Raw genomic sequence first — 20,238 nt, 5'->3', positions numbered from 1 at the left:
TTCCCCTCCTTAAATAGAAATGTCATTTGCCTTCTATGGTTTCTATGCTGCTCTAAGTAAAATAAAACAGATCCCTTACCTAGCACTGTATCGGGCACATAGCGGGTGCTCAATACACGTTACCACTCTTTCTCTTTCACTTTTTAATTGGTGTACCAAATTTTATTTCGGGTAGAAGAAGAGATTGGCATAAAAGCTGCTAGTAACAGTAAAAGCTGGGAACTGCTTCAACAATTTCAGCTTTGAAAGACGCTTTTTATGTTTCTTTCATCAAATATTCAATTCTTCCTATAATCAATGACAACTTTTATTTTTATAAGGCTTATAGTCATCGTTAAATCATTAGGAGAAAAATCCTTCAACATAGATAAGTCAGGATGGGCTATGTTATGCTACAGTAAAAACCATTATTTTTTTAAAGATTTTATTTATTTATTTGAGAGAGAGAGCATGAGCGCACAAGCTGGGAGAGGGGCAGAGGGAGAGGGAGAAACAGGCTCCCCGCTGAGTGGGAGCCCGACACGGGGCCCTATCCCAGGACGCTGGATGCTGGGATCATGACCTGAGCCGAAGGCAGATGCTTAATTGACTGAGCCACCCAGCTGCCCCAGTAACAAACCATTATTAAAAGCAATTACCCCAAAATCTCAGTGTCTCAAAGCAATACCAGTTGGTTTCTGATCTCTGTCTGCAGGCTCTGTTCCATGTTGTCTCCCGTTGAGGACTTGCCCTGTTCCTTGTCCCTGTGGGAGAGGGGAAGAAAGCTGGAGGGTCACTTGAGTCAGCCTGAGGGTGACTCATGTCACCTTTTCTCATAGCGAATGGGCCAGTGGTCACACGGCCCATCCAACCCCAGGACCCCAAGTTCAATCCTACCATTTTCCCAGAAGAAGACCTGAACATATGTGGTGAATTGCATTACTGGTGACTACAGTGGTCTTAGAGGACATGTGTTTCCAATCCGTTCTAATAAATGTCGTTTGTTGCACTTAAAATTGAACAGAACAGACTGAAAAATCAAACCACCCCTCCTCTAGGACAGCAAACAGGTCTTATAATACTTTCCTTTAATTCACTCAGTACCAGGTGGTCCTGATTTTCCAGCTGAGTTTTTCCTTTGAGACCAGGTTTACCCCAGACCCCTTCGGCACTGACTGTAAGCTCAGGTAAAAGTTCCTCTCCTGGCTACGGCTAGCACTTCCTTTTGCTCCCCTGATCAATAATTCTAGCTACAAAAAGCATCAAACATCTCTAAGACATCCCAAAGCATGGGTCGCCAAAGGGAATAAAAAGCAAACGCCGCATAGATTAATGTTCTCCTTAGGCTGCCCAGATACCCTTGTAGGGCCTGGGGCCTACAAGAGGCCAGTGGTGATTGGGATGCTTAAAATTATAGAGCTTGAACAACATTTCTTTACGAAATATCTTTCTGAGTCTCTAGAGATAGGAATTCTAGTTCAAAGAGTGACAGTCTCCAGTTTCACAACCTGCATTTTCTCACCAAGTAGGTGCGAAAGGACAAAAGAAAAAAAAGAAAAAAGAAAAACAAAGGAGAATGCTACCAGGGATCCTGAAAAATCTGTAATAATAACAACAATGTCTTATTAAGATTGAAATAAAGCAAATACCTGGTGTTGACAAGGGTGTGGAGGGGGCTGGCACTCTCTCATCCAGTGCTGGTGATAGCGTAAATTGGAAAAATCTTTCTTGAGGGCAATTTGGAAATATGTAGTAAAATCCTAAAAAAAAAAAAAACGAGAGAGAGAGAGAGAGAGAGAGAAAAGAAAATCCATGCCCTTTCTCTCAGCAATTTCACTTTTAGGACTTTATCTTAAGGAAATAATCAGAGAGATGTGTCTAAAGGTATCTTTACATAGATTATCACTGTATCATTACTTATACAGTGAAATTAACTGGGTATATAATAGAGATTCAATTAAGCAAGTTTGAAACGTGAATTATAAACCATTGAAAGCCACACATCTGAGTATATTTCTATATGAGCAGGGAGAACAGACTGGAGGGAAACCAAAAATGCTAAAGATAACTGGATATAAGACAAGATACAACATTAAGACAGGACTAATTTGCACTTTTTGCTCATTTTTTCTTGTTTCTCTCTCTTTTTTTTTTTTTGCACATGTACATTATTTGGAAAAAAGATACAAACTAAACAAACAAAAACAAACCTTCAATACTAAAGGTATAAATACTAATACTTTGGTAACCCCTTAGAGTTACCAAAGTAGCTCTGAGTACACATGCTTTCTCATCTGCTGTGTCCAAGAACATACATGGGGTGGATAAGGAAAGTTCTCATTTTCCCAAAGATAAAGATTAGATCCAGAGATTTTACACAATATCTTGAAATAGTTCTGTAACCACAGCTGGTCTGTGTAAAAACCTGCAATTAGAATCAGTGTCTAATGATACAATCTAGGTAAACGGATAGTCTGTAAATTAATGACAATGTACATTTAAAAGTGAGATGAAGCAGTAAGATACTTCAATTTCTTGTGTATTAGGTTACACATACTTTAATTTTAAAACATCAAATTTTAGTTAGCATAAATCATGTGAAGATGTAAAATATGACTTTTTTTCTTTAAGGGTTAAGATGTTGCTAGACCCAGGAGATAGGAACAAATTGTTAATATATCACTTTTTTAGAAGAAACACATTCTGACATTTGTTAATTAAACTTTTCTGAAGGTTTAATGCATTGTCAAGATAAGACATATTTTCAGGAAAGCCTTGTGATCTTACCAAGCTTTAAAATAATCCAAAACCTAGTTTTGACATTCTACCTAATGTAGATAAAAGAGTATTTTAAGCTCATGCAAATCTAAAGAAACAGGGAAATTTGATTCATCCTATTAATTAGTAGGTAACAACATAACGAGAGAGAAATCTTGCTTATTTTCTTCTAAAAGGATGATTAATGCAGGTTTAAAAGCCTTTTTGGTTTTGCAAAATTAATACTGTTTAATTATATGAGATTAAACTTATACCACACCATATATTTTATTTGGTGGAGATGGGGTCAAGAAAATTGCAATGTTTTACGAAGATCACCTTTTGCACTTTTCTGATATTGAATAAACATGACAATTATAAATTATAAATGCTGGCAATATTTAAGAGGTTCCTTGTGTCTTTTAATTTTATCTTAAGAATTTCTCCCTGGAGACCACTCATTTTCTTGGGGTCATCCTTCTGTTCAATGAAATGAACTGAGACCAAAGTTAAGGATAAAACCCATGCACTGGACATTATCGGATTACAGTAAAGGTGTTATCAGAACAAAAGCTTCCTACAGTTTGCGTAAATGTAATTAATGTGAGTTTGGTGGAGAATTGGATAAAGCACTTATTTGCTCAGGCTTATGAAGAATCCGGGAAGCCCCGGCCTGTGGTCATTTTCCAGAAGGCAGCATGTAGGGTGGACAGTGAGCTATGGCTTCTTACCCTGCGAACTTCAGCCAGAGTATCAGACTCCCTGTCCCGCTTTCCTCATCTATACAACAGGCCATAGTGCAGGCTGCACCAGATCTTTGCATTGAGTGAAGGTGATAATGCACATAAAGGGGATGGCACATTAAAGGCATTTCATAAATGTAAGTTTCCTTCCCTCTTCCTGCCCCCTTAGCAAAATATTAGGCCGTCAATATTCTGGTATCAAACACAGTGCCTCTAATCATCCAAAGATAAAGCACATCTTAAAACTGGCTAAATTGGAATTAAATATTGGTCTGAACTGATCATTATAAATAAATGGAGCAAATGTTACAAAATATCTAGACATTTTGTGTAATGACAGCTTTTTTACAGAGGAGAATGGAAATTGGGTGGGGGGGAAGGCACAAACTAATAATGAATATCTATGTAAACTACTAATTGGAGCTCTGATTTGGGGTCAGTCCCTCCAAAAAGTTACAGAAATAAAACAAGGTTTATTAGTTCTCTGGATTCAAACCTGATTCTACAACATCAGAAAACGTAAAAAAGGAGTACTGGCCTCCAGATCCTAAATGAAATGAAAATACCCAGTTTAAATCTTCGTTTTGAGATTAGGTAAATGCTGCACGGTGCTGTCCACATTACTGAAGGAAGTGACTCCTAATCCTGGAATCTCTCATGGGAAATTGTCTTGCTGGCAGATTCAAGATGTCTAGTCGTTCAGCCACCAAAGTGACTTCACCACTGGAGATGAAATGACAGAGGACGCTTGAACTTCACCTTCAATTCTCTACATAAAACTTAGAACAGTAGGCGTGCCTGGGTGGCTCAGTCAGTTAAGCATCTGCCTTCAGCTCAGGTGATGAGATCATGATCCCAGGGTCCTGGGATCGAGCCCCGCATTGGGCTTCCTGCTTAGTGGGGAGTCTGCTTCTTCCTCTGCCCCTCCCCTTGCTCATGCTCTCTCTTGCTCTTTCTTTCTGTCACATAAATAAATAAATAAAATCTTAAAAAAAATAGAATAGTAGCTGCTCGCACTTCCTTCACAGTGTCTAAAACACTTACATGTGTTTTCTATTTGTCAACAAGACTGTACAAGAGTTATTAAGTGTCATGAATTTCCATTTTAAGAAATATGGGACCAAGGCTCAAAGATCTAAGGCTATTTGTTCAAGGACTACTTACCGATCCATGGAACTCCATATATAGGCAATTTGTGATCCTGGATTGGAATCTGGATCTAAAGCAAAGGCAAACATGCTGAGAAAAAAAAATGAGAACATAGGGAGTTTTGCTGCCGATGGATTATGAGTTCCAGAGGCAGGGTGAAAGGGTTCAGGCAGTTGGGAATGGCCGGGGAAGGGTCAGGGGAGGGGATTTGTGGGGATTCATGACAATCAGACTGTGAACAATGAGAAGTGGGGGATTTAAGGCCAGGGACATCTGGGGCAGGAGGGCAGCATTGAGGATAAAGAGCTGAGCGAGACAGTTCCACACGGACTCAAGGCAGACATGGTGGGTAGGCTACAAACACAAAATAATGACATTATTGGGATATTTGGGGGCATGAGAACATGGAGTATGTAGTAGACTTTATATAGAAAGAGAGCACATACAAATTAAGTAAAATGTTAATAATCCAGAAATCTCAGTGAAGCCTATATAGGTATTCATTGTTCTATTCTTGTAACTTTCATGTTGGCTTGAATATTTTTAAAATAAAAACTCAGGGGACAAAGAGAGAACCTTATGGAACCAAGCAAGAGGTCTGCATAAAGCAGAGCCCATATTCAGTACCAGAATTTATCAGCAGTAAACCTCTCTAAGCTCCTTTACTTCCCAAAGCTGCCTCTTTCTCTCACAGGATGCGATAAAAAAAAAAAAAACAAAAAAAACATGGTCTTGCCTGAAGGCTGGGCTGCTCTGAATTCCAGCCCTCCTTCTGACGATCCTCTCCAAGAGAGACATCTGTGGGGTTTGATGCCCTCCGTCTAAGCCTCAAACAGTTCTCAACGTTGATTCTTGGACTTTACCCCTTTGACATCTGTGAAAACCATGCACCTTTCTCTGCATGAGCTTCTAAGTACCAAAATAATAATAATATTAATAATAATAATAAATAGATGGGATTATAGAGGAAACTGATTATATTCAAATATAGTTTTATAAATATAATTCTAAAGTATAGTAGAGCAAGTGTGAGTTTCTTTATTGAGGCATTAAATAATAAGAGTTAGCCATGGGTTTAATAACTACCATGATTCAAAATAGCGACTAGTGTAAACTGTATGTGGAGAGATCTACAACTATAAAGAGGTATAAAAATATCAGTGGTTCTTATTGATGACAAAGTGCAGCTAGTGCTAATACTATCATTCAGAGTTGAAAGTGATGATATATTTCTGGTTGTCATTAGTGCCTGTCTAAAATGACAGACAGACCTCAGGCTAAGAATCCTGGTAAGGAGATAAGATACACATGAGCCAAGCTCTGTGTTGGATTTACTAGGACCTCCTACAATTATTTTCTGTGACTCTGAGAGTTTTGCTAACTGTAAACCAATAATTAAGTGGTTCTTATGGTCCCCTGGTGTCTTGTGTCCACTGCTGAAGACTATTATATGACATCATGGTGTATTTTCATGACCTTCTCCAAAAGCCGTAAGAGTGGGGCTGTGTAACTATCCATCTTTGGAGCACCTATTATCTGGTCCTCAACATATCACTTATAAAGTTTTTGAAGATAAATGCTATATTTTTAGGTCTTATCTGTATTTCATGTTTAAATTAAGAGCTCCATTAGTATCTGCTCTCCAAAACCTGTTTCAACTAAACCAACTAAACAAATCAGGCTTAATTTCGAACGCACTTTGATGATTTTTTCCAAAATATTATAAATTAAATTTTAGAAGTCTTTCTATTAAGACTTCTCATTTATAAAAAGAACAGGTAAATACAGAACATTCACCTAGCTTATTCAATGGACAGTGAGAGGTTCAGGAGTTAAGTTCTATCATGTGTTGACTTATCAAGCTAAGCCTTGAGATTGAAGACTATCCAAACTCTGCCCACTTTATTTAGATTCCACCTCATTTGGGTGGCTTCCAATAAGAACATAAGGAATGACGTAACTAGAAAAAAAAATAAATGTGCATAAGAAAAAAGTAGTCCAGGTAAGGAAACAAATAGGAAAAAAATTATAAGAGATAGTTATTACAGGTAAGCCTCCAAGAGATCACATGAAAAGGGATCGATTGTCATTAATTTTAGAAGAAAAATTGAAACTTCCAGTTTACACAGGAAATCAGGTTTTTCTAAGAAGTGAATGTCAAAGTAGGAACCTTAGAAAGGAGCACTGAATGGTGACGAGGACAATATTTTCAGAAACATTCTCATAGCAGAGAATGGAATTGGGGTAAATATAGCTGATCTTGTCATATCCTGATGACTTGGCTGTGATAAGAGTGTGAGTTCTAATGGACTTTTTTTTACCATATGTGAATTTCAAATCAATCCCCAGCACTGGGGCTGGTAAGGTCTTAGATAGTTTCCAATGATCCCACCTCATAGCATGCATGTCCTTGTGTGATCTTCACCCCTTGAGTGTGGACAGGATCTGTGACTTGTTTCTAACCAATAGAATACAGTGCACTTGATGAGATGTTAACTCCCTGATAATGCTACATAGGATTGTAACTTCCATCCTGCTTACAAACTTTTGACTCTCTCCCTTGCTGGTTTTTATGGAGTAAGTCTTCTTATGGAGAGGTCCATTGGGCGAGAAACTGAAAGCAGCCTCCAGCCAACAGTACTGAGCAAGGAACTGAATCCTTCCAATAGCACATGAGCTTGGAGGTGGATCTTTTTAGAGGAGAGCCTCAAAAGGTATCCCAACTCTGGCCAACATCTTTAGCAGTAGCCATGCCTTGGCCAACACCATTACATAACCCTGTGAGACCTTGAGCCATGCTCAGATTCCAGACCCACGGAGACTGTGAGGTAATAAATACATGTTGTCTTAATCTGGTAAGATTGTAGTAACTTCTTATGCAACAATAAATAATATGCAATACACAGTAAACAAGACACGTCTTCAAGATATGTAAAGCAGAGTATGTGCTTATGCTCGGCTGAACGTGCCACTCAGGCAATGCTTTGGAATATCAGGTAGTGGTTTGTTTTAAGGTTGTGTTCACCTTTCAAGCTTTTGATTTTGACATCTCTGTCTCTCATTAGTACAGATGTCAAATCACAAGCACATGGTTTATATGTGAAGAACTTTTCCATGGACTCAGAATTAGAGAGATAAAATGTGTGTGTTCAGGTAATTAGAAAGTCGTAAAAACATAAAAAACAAAAGGGAAACGTGTGTATTGTTGGGCTCATGACAGGTGGCATGGGAAAATTCCACTAGCTTCTTCAAGCCTCTCCATGTAGTTTGACACACAATCCAGGAAGAACCAGTGTGTTTAAAAGAAATATGCATACATACTCACAGGGGAGCTGGGGGTGTGAGGATGTTCAGTACAGAGAATGATCTGTTTTGGAATAAGAGCTCTAGAGACTGAGAAGTGGGAGAAATAAATTCTTCATTTGGTTATTCATTCAACAAATAACTTTTGGCTTGGCTTCCAAGAACCAGGCCCTTCTAGATGGTGGAGATAAAGAAGGGGGGAATCTAGCCTTACCAACAAACTCACAATCTAGCATGGATAAGAGCTCTGATGCAGTCTTGTAGAAACAGATTCTAGCAGATACTTTACGTGCATTGGCTTATTTGATTCAGAAAACAAAAGTCTAATTGAAGTTTGGGAGTCATAGAGCAAGCAAAGTGCAAAGCTGGAATTTGATCCTGAGTCTTCTGACTTTAGAAATTGCTTTTGGCCCTGTTCCTGTCTTCTGGCTTAAAAAGAGTCTCTCACTTTACAAAAGTTATCATGTTATTATAAAACATTTAGAAAATATGAGAAAATAAGTGGACAAAAACATTCACTTGATCTCACTGCCATTTCTGTACAGCTATCATTCTGGAAAGTTATAGGTATTTTAGTGGACAGATGGACAGATAATTATCTATGTGAGTCTAGTTGGATAAGCAAGTTGTGTTTGATTTTCCAAGCCCTTTGAGGTTTCTTGCTTTGAGGGATTTTTGCTGGAAGCTACTTAAAATCAGCAGCTCTTCTGACTCTCTTAAAAGCCTAACCTCATAGAAAAGATGATGTTTCCTTATCCCATAGAAAGAAAGAGAGGGGTTCTCTTAACTGATCAAAAGGAGAAAGAAGCACTTTCTAGACAGTTAAGAGATTAAAAAAAAAAAAAAGCGATGGATCCTACTTAGGGGGGTGAGACACGGTGGTGGAGGTGGGGAGCCCTCAGAGAAGGGAAGCTGTGGAGTTCACCAGAAAGGGTAGACCCCAGGGACAAGGCCAACCCCAAACATGGCACAAAAACTAGCAGCACCTGTGCATCTAAAGGACCACAGGGTCATGTGCCTTGGCATACAGCATGGAAGAAATAGCATTTACCTGAGCTAATGACCTGTGACAAATGACCTGGGGGATCCTTCCAATAATTTGGGTCTCCTTAAGACCCAGGGATTCCTGCACAACTCTGAAAAGGGGAAAACTCCAGTTATGGGTGAGAGAAAATATTCTAAAAAAATATTCTGCATTCTTGCACCAGGGGTGCTGGGAGGCAGATGGAAAGAAAACATAACACTTCTGACACCCCTGACTTTATGGACTAATAGCCACAAAATCCATGCTTGCTCTGCCAGCTCTGTAAATATTAATTTAGAGAGTATGACCTAGCAGACACTTTTAAGGGATACTAAGACAGATAAGGCAGGATCTCTTCACTTGTAGTCTATTGAAAAAAAATAAAAATAAATAAGCCTTTTAAGAATTGTATATATCAAGTGTCCAGTGGATCCAGATGATGCCTTTCTCAATTTTGCAAGTGATAGTCAATCAGTTAGGCTTCTCCAGAGAAATAGAACCAGTAAGACAGACAGACAGATAGATGATTAGATAGATAAATAGATAGATAGATAGATGGATAGATAGATAGATAGATAGATAGATAGATAGATAGATAGATAGAGAATTATCTCAGGGAATTGGCTGATGTGATTGTGGAATCTGGCTGGGCAAATCCTAAATTTTAGGGCAAGCCAGCAGGCAGGAAACTCTCAGGCAGAAGTAGATGCTACAGACTTGAGGCAGAATTTTTCTTCCCCTAGAAGACCTCAATGTTACTTGTAAGGCCATTGAATTGATTAAGGTACACCCAGATTATCAAAGATAAACTTTATTTAAAATCAACCAATGACAGAGGGGGGCGGAGCAAGATGGCGGAGGAGTAGGAGACCTAGATTTCGTCTGGTCTCAGGAATTCAGCTGAATAGGGATCAAACCATTCTGAACACCTACGAACTCAACAGGAGATCGAACAGGAGAGTAGCAACAACTCTCTGAACAGAGAAGCGACCACTTACTGGAAGGTAGGACGTGCGGAGAAGTGAATCCGAGGCGATATTCGGGAGGATAGACGGCGGGGGAGGGGCCTCCGTCGGCCGCTTCTGGCAAGTGATAGAGCCGCGGAGCACAAAATCGGACCTTTTAGAAGTTGGCTCGGCGGAGGGACGTCGCTGCAGTGGCTAAGCGGGGGGTGGAATCCTCCCGGGACAGTGTGGTCTCAGGACCCTTGGGGTCACAGAGAGACCAGGGGTTCCTGAGTGCGCCAGAGCTCCCAGGTATCGGAGCGGGGAAGCCGGCTGCAGAGACAGAGCTGAGGCGCGGGCTCTCAGCTCAGGGTTGCCATAAACTGTGATCTGCGGCCCAGTCGGGGCACGGCTCCCCCAGCAGGGACCCAACAAGCAGCAGATCCGGGGAGACTCCCCTTCCATCCCGGGGAGGAGCGGTGCGGGAACGCACTGCAGGGATCTGCTGGGTTTGGAGACTCCACACGGGGTCGGGTGCCAGAGATAGCAACGCTCGGTCACAGGCCGGGTGAGCACGGAGTGCGGCCGGAGACCGGGGAGATGGGAGTGACTGCTTTTCTCTGGGGACACACTGAGGAGCGGGGCCCCGAGTTCTCAGCTCCTCCGGGTGGAGATTGGGAGGCCACCATTTCTGCCCTGGTCCTCCAAAGCTGTACCGAGAGCTTGCAGGGAACAAAAGCTCCTGAGAGCAAACCGGAGCAGCTTCCTTAGCCCGGACCGACAAGGGCGGGGCAATTCCACCTCCAGCAAAGACATTTGGAAACCACAGCAACAGACCCCTCCCCCAGAAGATCAGCACAAACAGCCAGCAAGCCAAGACCAAGTTGATCGATCAAGGAGAACGGGAGAACTCCAGCGCTAGGGGAATACTGCACATAGATTCATGGCATTTTCTTTTTTTTTTTACCATGATTCATTATTTCATCAAAGTTAATTTTTGTTGACTGTTTTTTTTATTTTTCTTTTTCCCTTTTTCAACCAACATCTTATCAATCCCTTTTTTAAAAAAAAAAAAAACATTTTCTATTTTTCATTTTTAGAGTCATATTTTATCCCTTCATAGTAGTTACCCTTATTTTTGGCATATATATATAAGTTGTTCTCTCTTTAAAATTTTGAGGTACAGTTTCTTCTAACAGATCAAAATATACCCTAAATCACTAGTGTATGGCTCTGTTCTAGTCTCCTGCCTGATCACATTCTCTCCCTTTTTCCTTTTTTTTTCTTTTTTTCTTAAATCTTCTTTCTTTTTTCAAACAACTTATCTTACCAAGTCCTTTTATAAAATCTTTTATACTTTTCATCCTTACAATCATCTTCCATCCCTTCATTGTATCAACCCTTATTTTGTACATATATGTCTTTCTTCCTTTAAAATTTTAGGAGGCACTTTTTTCTAACAGACAAAAATACGCCCAAAAACTAGTGTGTGGCACTGATCTATGCACTAGCCTGATCATATTTGATCATATTCTGCTTTTTTTGTATTGTTTTGTTTTTGTTTTTATCTTTTTTTCTTTTTTTTTTCTTTTTCTCTTTCTTTATTCTTTCTTTCCCTTTCTTTTCCCCTGATTTCAGGTCTTTTCTGATTGGTATACAGTATATTTGCTGGGGACGTTGTAAACCTGTTAGCATTTTGTTCTCTCATTCATCTATTCTCCTCTGGACAAAATGACAAGACAAAAGAAATCACCTCAGCAAAAAGAACAAGAGGTAGTACCGGCAGCCAGGGACCTACTCAATACGCACATTAGTACGATGTCACACCTAGAGTTCAGAATCATGACTTTAAAGATACTAGCTGGGCTTGAAAAAAGCATGGAAGTTATTAGAGAAACCCTTTCTGGAGAAATAAAAGAACTAAAATCTAACCAAATCGAAATCAAAAAGGCTATTGATGAGGTGCAATCAAAAATGGGGGCACTAAATGCTAGGATAAATGAGGCAGAAGAGAGAATCAGCAATATAGAAGACCAAATGATGGAAAATAAAGAGGCTGAGAAAAAGAGAGAGAAACAACTACAGGATCACAAGGGCAGAATTCGAGAGATAAGTGATACGATAAGACGAAACAACATTAGAATAATTGGGATCCCAGAAGAAGAAGAGAGAGAGAGAGGAGCAGAAGGTATATTGGAGCAAATTATAGCAGAGAACTTCCCTAATGTGAGGAAGGAAACAGGCATTAAAATCCAGGAGGCACAGAGAACCCTTCTCAAAATCAATAATAATAGGTCAACACCCTGACATCTAATAGTAAAACTTACGAGTCTCAGAGACAAAGAGAAAATCCTGAAAGCAGCTCGGGAGAAGAGATATGTAACCTACAATGGTAGAAACATTAGATTGGCAACAGACCTATCCACAGAGACCTGGCAGGCCAGAAAGGACTGGCAAGATATCTTCAGAGCACTAAACGAGAAAAATATGCAGCCAAGAATACTATATCCAGCTAGGCTATCACTGAAAATAGAAGGAGAGATAAAAAGCTTCCAGAACAAACAAAAACTAAAGGAATTTGCAAACACGAAACCAGCCCTCCAAGAAATATTGAGAGGGGTCCTCTAAGCAAAGAGAGAACCCAAAAGCAGCAAAGAGCAGAAACGAACACAGACAACAGACAGTTAACAGTCACCTTACAGGTAATACAATGGCACTAAATACATACCTTTCAATAGTTACCCTGAATGTAAATGGGCTAAATGCCCCAATCAAAAGACACAGGCTATCAGATTGGATTAAAAAACAAGACCCATCAATATGCTGTCTGCAAGAGACTCATTTGAGACCCAAAGACACCCCCAGATTGAAAGTGAGGGGGTGGAAAACCATTTACCATGCTAATGGACACCAGAAGAAAGATGGGGTGGCAATCCTTATATCAGACAAACTAGATTTTAAAACAAAGACTGTAATAAGAGATGAGGAAGGACACTATATCCTACTTAAAGGGTCTATCCAACAAGAAGATCTAACAATTGTAAATATCTATGCCCCGAACATGGGAGCAGCCAATTATATAAGGCAATTAATAACAAAAACAAAGAAACACATTGACAACAATACAATAATAGTGGGGGACTTTAACACCCCCCTGACTGAAATGGACAGATCATCTAAGCAAAAGATCAACAAGGAAATAAAGACTTTAAATGACAAACTGGACCCAATGGACTTCACAAACATATTCAGAACATTCCATCCCAAAGCAATGGAATACACATTCTTCTCTAGTGCCCATGGAACATTCTCCAGAATTGATCACATCCTAGGTAACAAATCAGGTCTCAATCGGTACCAAAAGATTGGGATCATTCCCTGCATATTTTCAGACCACGATGCTTTGAAACTAGAACTCAACCACAAGAGGAAAGTCGGAAAGACCTCAAATACATGGAGGCTAAAGAGCATCCTACTAAAGAATGAATGGGTCAACCAAGAAATTAAAGAAGAATTTAAAAAATTCACGGAAACCAATGAAAATGAAAACACAACTGTTCAAAATCTTTGGGATACAGCAAAGGCAGTCCTGAGAGGAAAGTATATAGCAATACAAGCCTTTCTCAAGAAACAAGAAAGGTCTCAAATACACAACCTAACCCTACACCTAAAGGAGCTGGAGAAACAACAGCAAAGAAAGCCTAAACCCAGCAGGAGAAGAGAAATCATAAAGATCAGAGCAGAAATCAATGAACTAGAAACCAAAAGATCAGTAGAACAGATCAACGAAACTAGGAGCTTGTTCTTTGAAAGAATTAACAAGATGGATAAACCCCTGGCCAGACTGATCAAAAAGAAAAGAGAAATGACCCAAATCAACAAAATCATGAATGAAAGAGGAGAGATCACAACCAACACCAAAGAAATACAAACAATTATAAGAACATATTATGAGCAACTCTATGCCAGCAAATTAGATCACCTGGAAGAAATGGGTGCATTCCTAGAGATGTATCAACTACCAAAACTGAACCAGGAAGAAATAGAAAACCTGAACAGACCTATAACCACTAAGGAAATTGAAGCAGTCATCAAAAATCTCCCAAGAAACAAAAGCCCAGGGCCAGATGGCTTCCCAGGGGAATTCTATCAGACATTTCAAGAAGAATTAATACCTATTCTCCTGAAACTGTTCCAAAAAATAGAAATGGAAGGGAAACTTCCAAACTCATTTTATGAGGCCAGCATTACCTTGATCCCAAAACCAGACAAAGACCCCATCAAAAAAGAGAATTACAGACCAATATCCTTGATGAACATGGATGCAAAAATTCTCACCAAAATACTAGCCAATAGGATCCAACAGTACATTAAAAGGATTATTCACCATGACCAAGTGGGATTTATTCCTGGGCTGCAAGGCTGGTTCAACATCCACAAATCAATCACCGTGATACAATACATTAACAAAAGAAAGAGCAGGAATCATATGATCCTCTCAATAGATGCAGAAAAAGCATTTGACAAAGTACAACATCCTTTCTTGATCAAAACTCTTCAGAGTATAGGGATAGAAGGTACATACCTCAATATCATAAAAGCCATCTATGAAAAACCTACAGCGAATATCATTCTCAATGGGGAAAGGCTGAGAGCTTTTCCCCTAAGGTCAGGAACGTGGCAGGGATGTCCACTCTCACCACTGCTATTCAACATAGTATTAGAAGTCCTAGCCACAGCAATCAGACAACAAAAAGAAATCAAAGGCATCCAAATCGGCAAAGAGGAAGTCAAACTCTCACTCTTTGCAGATGATATGATACTGTATGTGGAAAACCCAAAAGACTCCACCCCAAAACTGCTAGAACTCATACAGGAATTCAGTAAAGTAGCAGGATATAAAATCAATGCACAGAAATCAGTGGCATTCCTATACACCAACAACAAGACAGAAGAGAGACAAATCAAGGAGTCGATCCCATTTACAATTGCACCCAAAACCATTAGATACCTAGGAATAAATCTAACCAAAGAGGCAAAGGATCTGTACTCAGAAAACTATAAAATACTCAGGAAAGAAATTGAAGAAGACACAAAGAAATGGAAAAACGTTCCATGCTCATGGATTGGGAGAATCAACATTGTGAAGATGTCAATGCTACCTAGAGCAATCTACACATTCAATGCAATCCCCATCAAAATACCATCCACTTTTTTCAAAGAAATGGAACAAATAATCCTAAAATTTGTATGGAACCAGAAGAGACCCCGAATAGCCAGAGGAATATTGAAAAAGAAAAGCAAAGCTGGCGGCATCACAATTCCGGACTTCCAGCTCTATTACAAAGCTGTCATCATCAAGACAGTATGGTACTGGCACAAAAACAGACACATAGATCAATGGAACAGAATCAAGAGCCCAGAAATGGACCCTCAACTCTATGGTCAACTTATTTTTGACAAAGCAGGAAAGAATGTCCAATGGCAAAAAGACAGTCTCTTCAACAAATGGTGTTGGGAAAATTGGACAGCCACATGCAGAAGAATGAAACTGGACCATTTCCTTACACCACACACAAAAATAGACTCCAAATGTTGAAAGACCTAAACGTGAGACAGGAGTCCATCCAAATCCTAAAGGAGAACACAGGTAGCAACCTTTTCGACCTTAGCCGCAGCAACTTCTTCCTAGAAACATCGCCAAAGGCACGGGAAGCCAGGGCAAAAATGAACTATTGGGATTTCATCAAGATAAAAAGCTTTTGCACAGCAAAAGAAACAGTCCACAAAACCAAAAGACAACTGACAGAATGGGAGAAAATATTTGCAAATGACATATCAGATAAAGGGCTAGTATCCAAAATCTATAAAGAACTTATCAAACTCAACACCCAAAGAACAAATAATCCAATCAAGAAATGGGCAGAAGACATGAACAGACATTTCTCCAAAGAAGACATCCAAATGGCCAACAGGCACATGAAAAAGTGCTCAACATCGCTCGGCATCAGGGAAATCCAAATCAAAACCTCAATGAGATACCACCTCACACCAGTCAGAATGGCTAAAATTAACAAGTCGTTAGTCTGTCGTTCCGACAGATGTTGGCGGGGATGTGGAGAAAGGGGAACCCTCCTACACTGTTGGTGGGAATGCAAGCTGGTGCAACCCCTCTGGAAAACAGTATGGAGGTTCCTCAGACAGTTGAAATTAGAGCTACCGTTCGATCCAGCAATTGCACTACTGGGTATTTACCCCAAAGATACAAATGTAGGGACCCAAAGGGGTACGTGTACCCCAATGTTTATAGCAGCAATGTCCACAATAGCCAAACTGTGGAAAGAGCCAAGATGCCCATCGACAGATGAATGGATAAAGAAGATGTGGTATATATACACAATGGAATATTATGCAGCCATCAAAAGGAATGAGATCTTGCCATTTGCAACGACGTGGATGGAACTGGAGGGTGTTATGCTGAGTGAAATAAGTCAATCAGAGAAAGACATGTGTCACATGACCTCACTGATATGAGGAATTCTTAATCTCAGGAAACAAACTGAGTGTTATTGGAGTGGTTGGGGGTGGGAGGGATGGGGTGGCTGGGTGATAGACATTGGGGAGGGTATGTGCTATGGTGAGCGCTGTGAATTGTGCAAGACTGTTGAATCACAGATCTGTACTTCTGAAACAAATAACGCAACATATTTTAAGAAAAAAGAAAAAGAAGAAGATAACAGGAGAGGAAGAAAAGGGGAGTATGTCAAGGGGGAGACGAACCATGAGAGATGATGGACTCTGAAAAACAAACTGAGGGTTCTAGACGGGAGGGGGGTAGGGGGATGGGTTAGCCTGGTGATGGGTATTGAGGAGGGCACGTTCTGCATGGAGCACTGGGTGTTATGAACAAACAATGAATCATGGAACACTGCACCAAAAACTAATGATGTAATATATGGTGATTAACATAACAATAAAAAAATTAAAAAAAAATCAACCAATGACAGCGGTTAACCACATCTTTAAAATACCATCACAGAAATACGTGGATTAGTGTTTAAGTGAATAAGTGGGTACTGTAGCTTATCAAGTTGATACATAAGACTAGCCAAGTTGATACAGAAGCCTAACCATTCTACACAGGAACTGGGAGACCAGAAGCAGAACTGGCAGCTGACCAGGAGCTCACCAGGTGCAGGAGGAAGGCAAGGCAAGGTGCGATGGAGGCAGGAAAGCACAAGGTAGGCTTTGGGGAAGGCTGAATGGTCCTATGCAGCTGGGACCAAAGAGGAGGGAGATGAGCTGAGAGCACACTGGGACTTGCGGGCCAATGAGCCGGGCAATGGAAGGTCCCCTGTGGCTTTTTGCTTATAACTTGATCATATTCAAGTTCTAGAAAGACTAGTCTGGGGTCAGCGTGGGCAATAGTGGAGGAGCAGGTTTGGAAGGTTTAGAGGAGGGGTGACGGTCTGAATCCCAGGACCAGCAATGAGGACAGAGGGGAGGACAGAATTGGGAAGATACAGAAGAGCTGACTCCATGGGCCTCGCGGGCCTCCGTGCCGGTCACCATTCATCCCCCCCCGTGCTACTGGGCAATCTCCAGTAGTGGAGACAACATACGTGACAATATCATGGCTACGCTTGCCTAGAGAGCGCTGAACCCAACACAGGGACGCATACCGACAAAAACCACGTGTGCGCGCGTGCGCGCACACACACACACACGCACACACGTGATCTTTCAGGGCGGACACTATTTCCCCCCACATGTAATCTCACCCAGGAACTTGTGCAGTTGGGAGGCCCAGAAACAGTTTCAGATTCTAGCTTTCAAAGTCACGGCTAGAAACCCCGCCTATACTCTCCTCACAAAATGGAATAGTAGAGCATGAGGGTGCATAGCGAGAGTGGGTTGATAAATATCTTAAGTCCCAGGTTTGATTTGCACTACAATTCCTTGAGCCTTATGTAGGAAGAGCAGGGAATTCCTGTTTGATCAGAGTCCGATGGGATTTATCTTTTTCCAGTGTTTTGGCAATAACCACTACTCACACTAAGTAGGTTGCCTTGGCATCTATAGAATAGTCCCTGAATCTGAAATCCAAGAAGTGCCCTCAAGATCGGCCTCGTGTGGAACTGAGTCTCAACACCACCACCACCCCCATAGGCAAATCTGGCCCCTAAGTCCCGACCTGAATGCACACCCGCTTGCCCACTGTCTCCTCAACCCCTTCATCTTTCCCCCTGAGCACATCAGATTATTCCAGACTTTCTTCCACCTCCCTTATCTCTGCCTTCAGAGAAGAAATTCAACATTTGTATACACCATTTTGAAATACTTTATTCAAAATAGCCTGTGCTGAGCATGCGTGCCACGTTCTGAGCTAAGCACCAGGGATCCAGAAATGCATGAGAAACAGTGTCTTGCCCTCCAGGAGCACAAGAGGAAGAAATTATCAAGACAATGAAGGGAATGTAGCCTTCACCTGGGATTGGAAGGCAAGTAAATATGGAATGGGGTTGGCCATGAACACACAAAATGGAGAAAATGTTTCAGGGCTAACATTACACACCAAGAGTCTGGGGACAAAGGGGCTCTCTTGGGACTAGCTCAAAAGTGGGGGAGGAGGTTGGACTGAAACCTCTTCCAGGGGACCAAGTGATGGTGTCCCATCTGGAGACTCCTGGCCATTTCCAATTGAAGAGCAGGTGGCAAAAGGGAAAGGAAATGGGATTGGTGTCCTACACTATTCGCCTCCTTTGTGATGACCAATGGAGGGACTTTGGTGTGGGAGCGCTATCAGGTCGGAATTCCTGACAGTCAGGGACCGTGGTATGGGGGAAGCAAGGTGTTTCTCCTCAGTGTCACCTGAGTGAGGGGGCTATGCACTTATGTGGAGTCAGATGGTGCCCTCCCCTTTGAGTCTTTTGGCTCTTTCCCCCACCTGGGGTCCAATCTTTCTCTGTGAACAAAAGAAAAAGAGGAGGATAAGAAGCAGAAAAGTACACAAAGACATCCATGTTGGAGGGGAAGAAAATGAGTCAGTGGAACAGTGATTCCTGAACTTTCTCACTTCATGGCACACATGGAAAAGAGTATGTGAAGAGCACATTGGGGTACCGAGATGTTTGGCCTAGGCCCACCCAGATGCCCTGGGGACCATGTGCACCATGATCTTCACACCCCTATAACCCCCACTGATGGAAAAGCTCAGGAGAGATGGCTTCTACCAAAAGAGACAAAGGAACAGGAGAAATATTCAGAGGCAGAAACAGAAACCGAAGTCAAGATCACCTCGGACAAGGGGTGCCCAGGGCAAGCTCCCAGAAGGCAGAGGCTGGAGAGAGGGAGCAGGTCAAGCAGGGAGCGGCTGACCACACCCTGTGGCCTCACTCACAAAGGCTCCTCTGGTTTTCAGTTCCTAAGAGCAGCAGGAAAAGGGAGGGGCAAGTGAGGCTGTTCCTCTGGCCCCACTCTGTTCCTCCCACCACCTCAGGCAGCAGGCCTCCAGATTCAGGCAATGGAGAGGAGAGGAAGAAAAGAAACTCAGGGTTGGCTTTTGGGATGCTGATTCAGCTCTGCTACCTACCTTCCTTCCTCCGTAGGCAACACTGGGCCCAGGAGGCCTCTATGGCCCTCCCTGGAAGGCCTCCAGCTGCAGGGACATGTCATGGCTTCTGGGAACTGTTGCTTGGAAGGTCTATGGGGGAGAAAACAGAGGCATCAGGATGTCCCTACAGTATATGGAGCCTGCCTGGAGCCAGGGCCCTGTGGGCCAACCTCATGTCCCGGGACTCCTACCCTTAAAAGAGGCTCTTTGCCAGTCTGGAGAGGTATGGGCTGGGATCCCACCAAGCCCATTTAGGAAACCTGGGGTGTGTTTTCAGATGCTTTCTCCTGTGCTCCCAACTTGCTCAGGTGCCCTGGGCATATTCCTCTGCCTTTACCACCACCACCGCACCCCCACAACCGCATGTCCAACTTTACCCCAGCTGCTGGTCTGAAGGGGGTCTTGACAACGCACATTAAAGGACAAAAGAATGCTGGCAGCTTGAAGTGCGTCTTTCCCACAAAGGAGTGGTAGTTCAATAGAAGCCTGTCCTTCATCCAGGGAAGGAATCTTTAATGGTGGGGCATCACATATCTGAACTAGGGCAGCATCTGGAAGGAGAAAGGAGTGTCTTGGCAAAGGCAGGATCTTCCCCAGGCCCCTGAAATCCCAGCCAGAAGAGCTCATCAGGCCCTTCCTTCGTCGATACCCAGGCTGCCCCAAGGAGCCGGTGATCCAGGAAGTTTCAGATGTGGTTCCCTGGGCTCAGAGGGAGCAGAGTAGCCT

The 20,238-nt window shown here is 41.8% G+C and overlaps 1 protein-coding gene across 9 annotated transcripts in view; it reads right to left on the bottom strand.

Moving 5' to 3' along the window:
• Window positions 1–450: 450 nt before the first annotated feature.
• LOC112840107 (uncharacterized) overlaps window positions 451–20,238 on the bottom strand; it is a 20,945-nt gene continuing 1,157 nt past the window's right edge. For 2 of the 9 annotated variants that reach the window (XM_073882552.1, XM_073882553.1), the window contains exons 2-6: window positions 19,927–20,063; window positions 19,492–19,602; window positions 4,644–4,698; window positions 1,629–1,739; window positions 451–743 (exon numbers count right to left, since the gene is read on the bottom strand). In XM_073882552.1, coding sequence (XP_073738653.1) covers window positions 648–743; window positions 1,629–1,739; window positions 4,644–4,698; window positions 19,492–19,602; window positions 19,927–20,009 — 456 coding nt within the window. In that variant the 5' untranslated portion in view covers window positions 20,010–20,063 and the 3' untranslated portion in view covers window positions 451–647. Of the gene's footprint in view, window positions 744–1,628; window positions 1,740–2,506; window positions 4,203–4,643; window positions 4,719–18,263; window positions 18,865–19,491; window positions 19,603–19,926; window positions 20,237–20,238 lie in introns of those variants that run through there. The other 7 variants (XR_012375274.1, XM_073882551.1, XM_073882550.1 and 4 more) reach the window with 7 other exon arrangements.

Source organism: Callorhinus ursinus, unplaced genomic scaffold, assembly GCF_003265705.2.
Source record: "Callorhinus ursinus isolate GAN/ISIS: 27379988/994484 unplaced genomic scaffold, GSC_fseal_2.0 scaffold47, whole genome shotgun sequence".
Classification (NCBI taxonomy): domain Eukaryota; kingdom Metazoa; phylum Chordata; class Mammalia; order Carnivora; family Otariidae; genus Callorhinus; species Callorhinus ursinus.
Note: the sequence above shows the minus strand (reverse complement) of the source record. Positions and strands in the feature narration are given on the sequence as shown.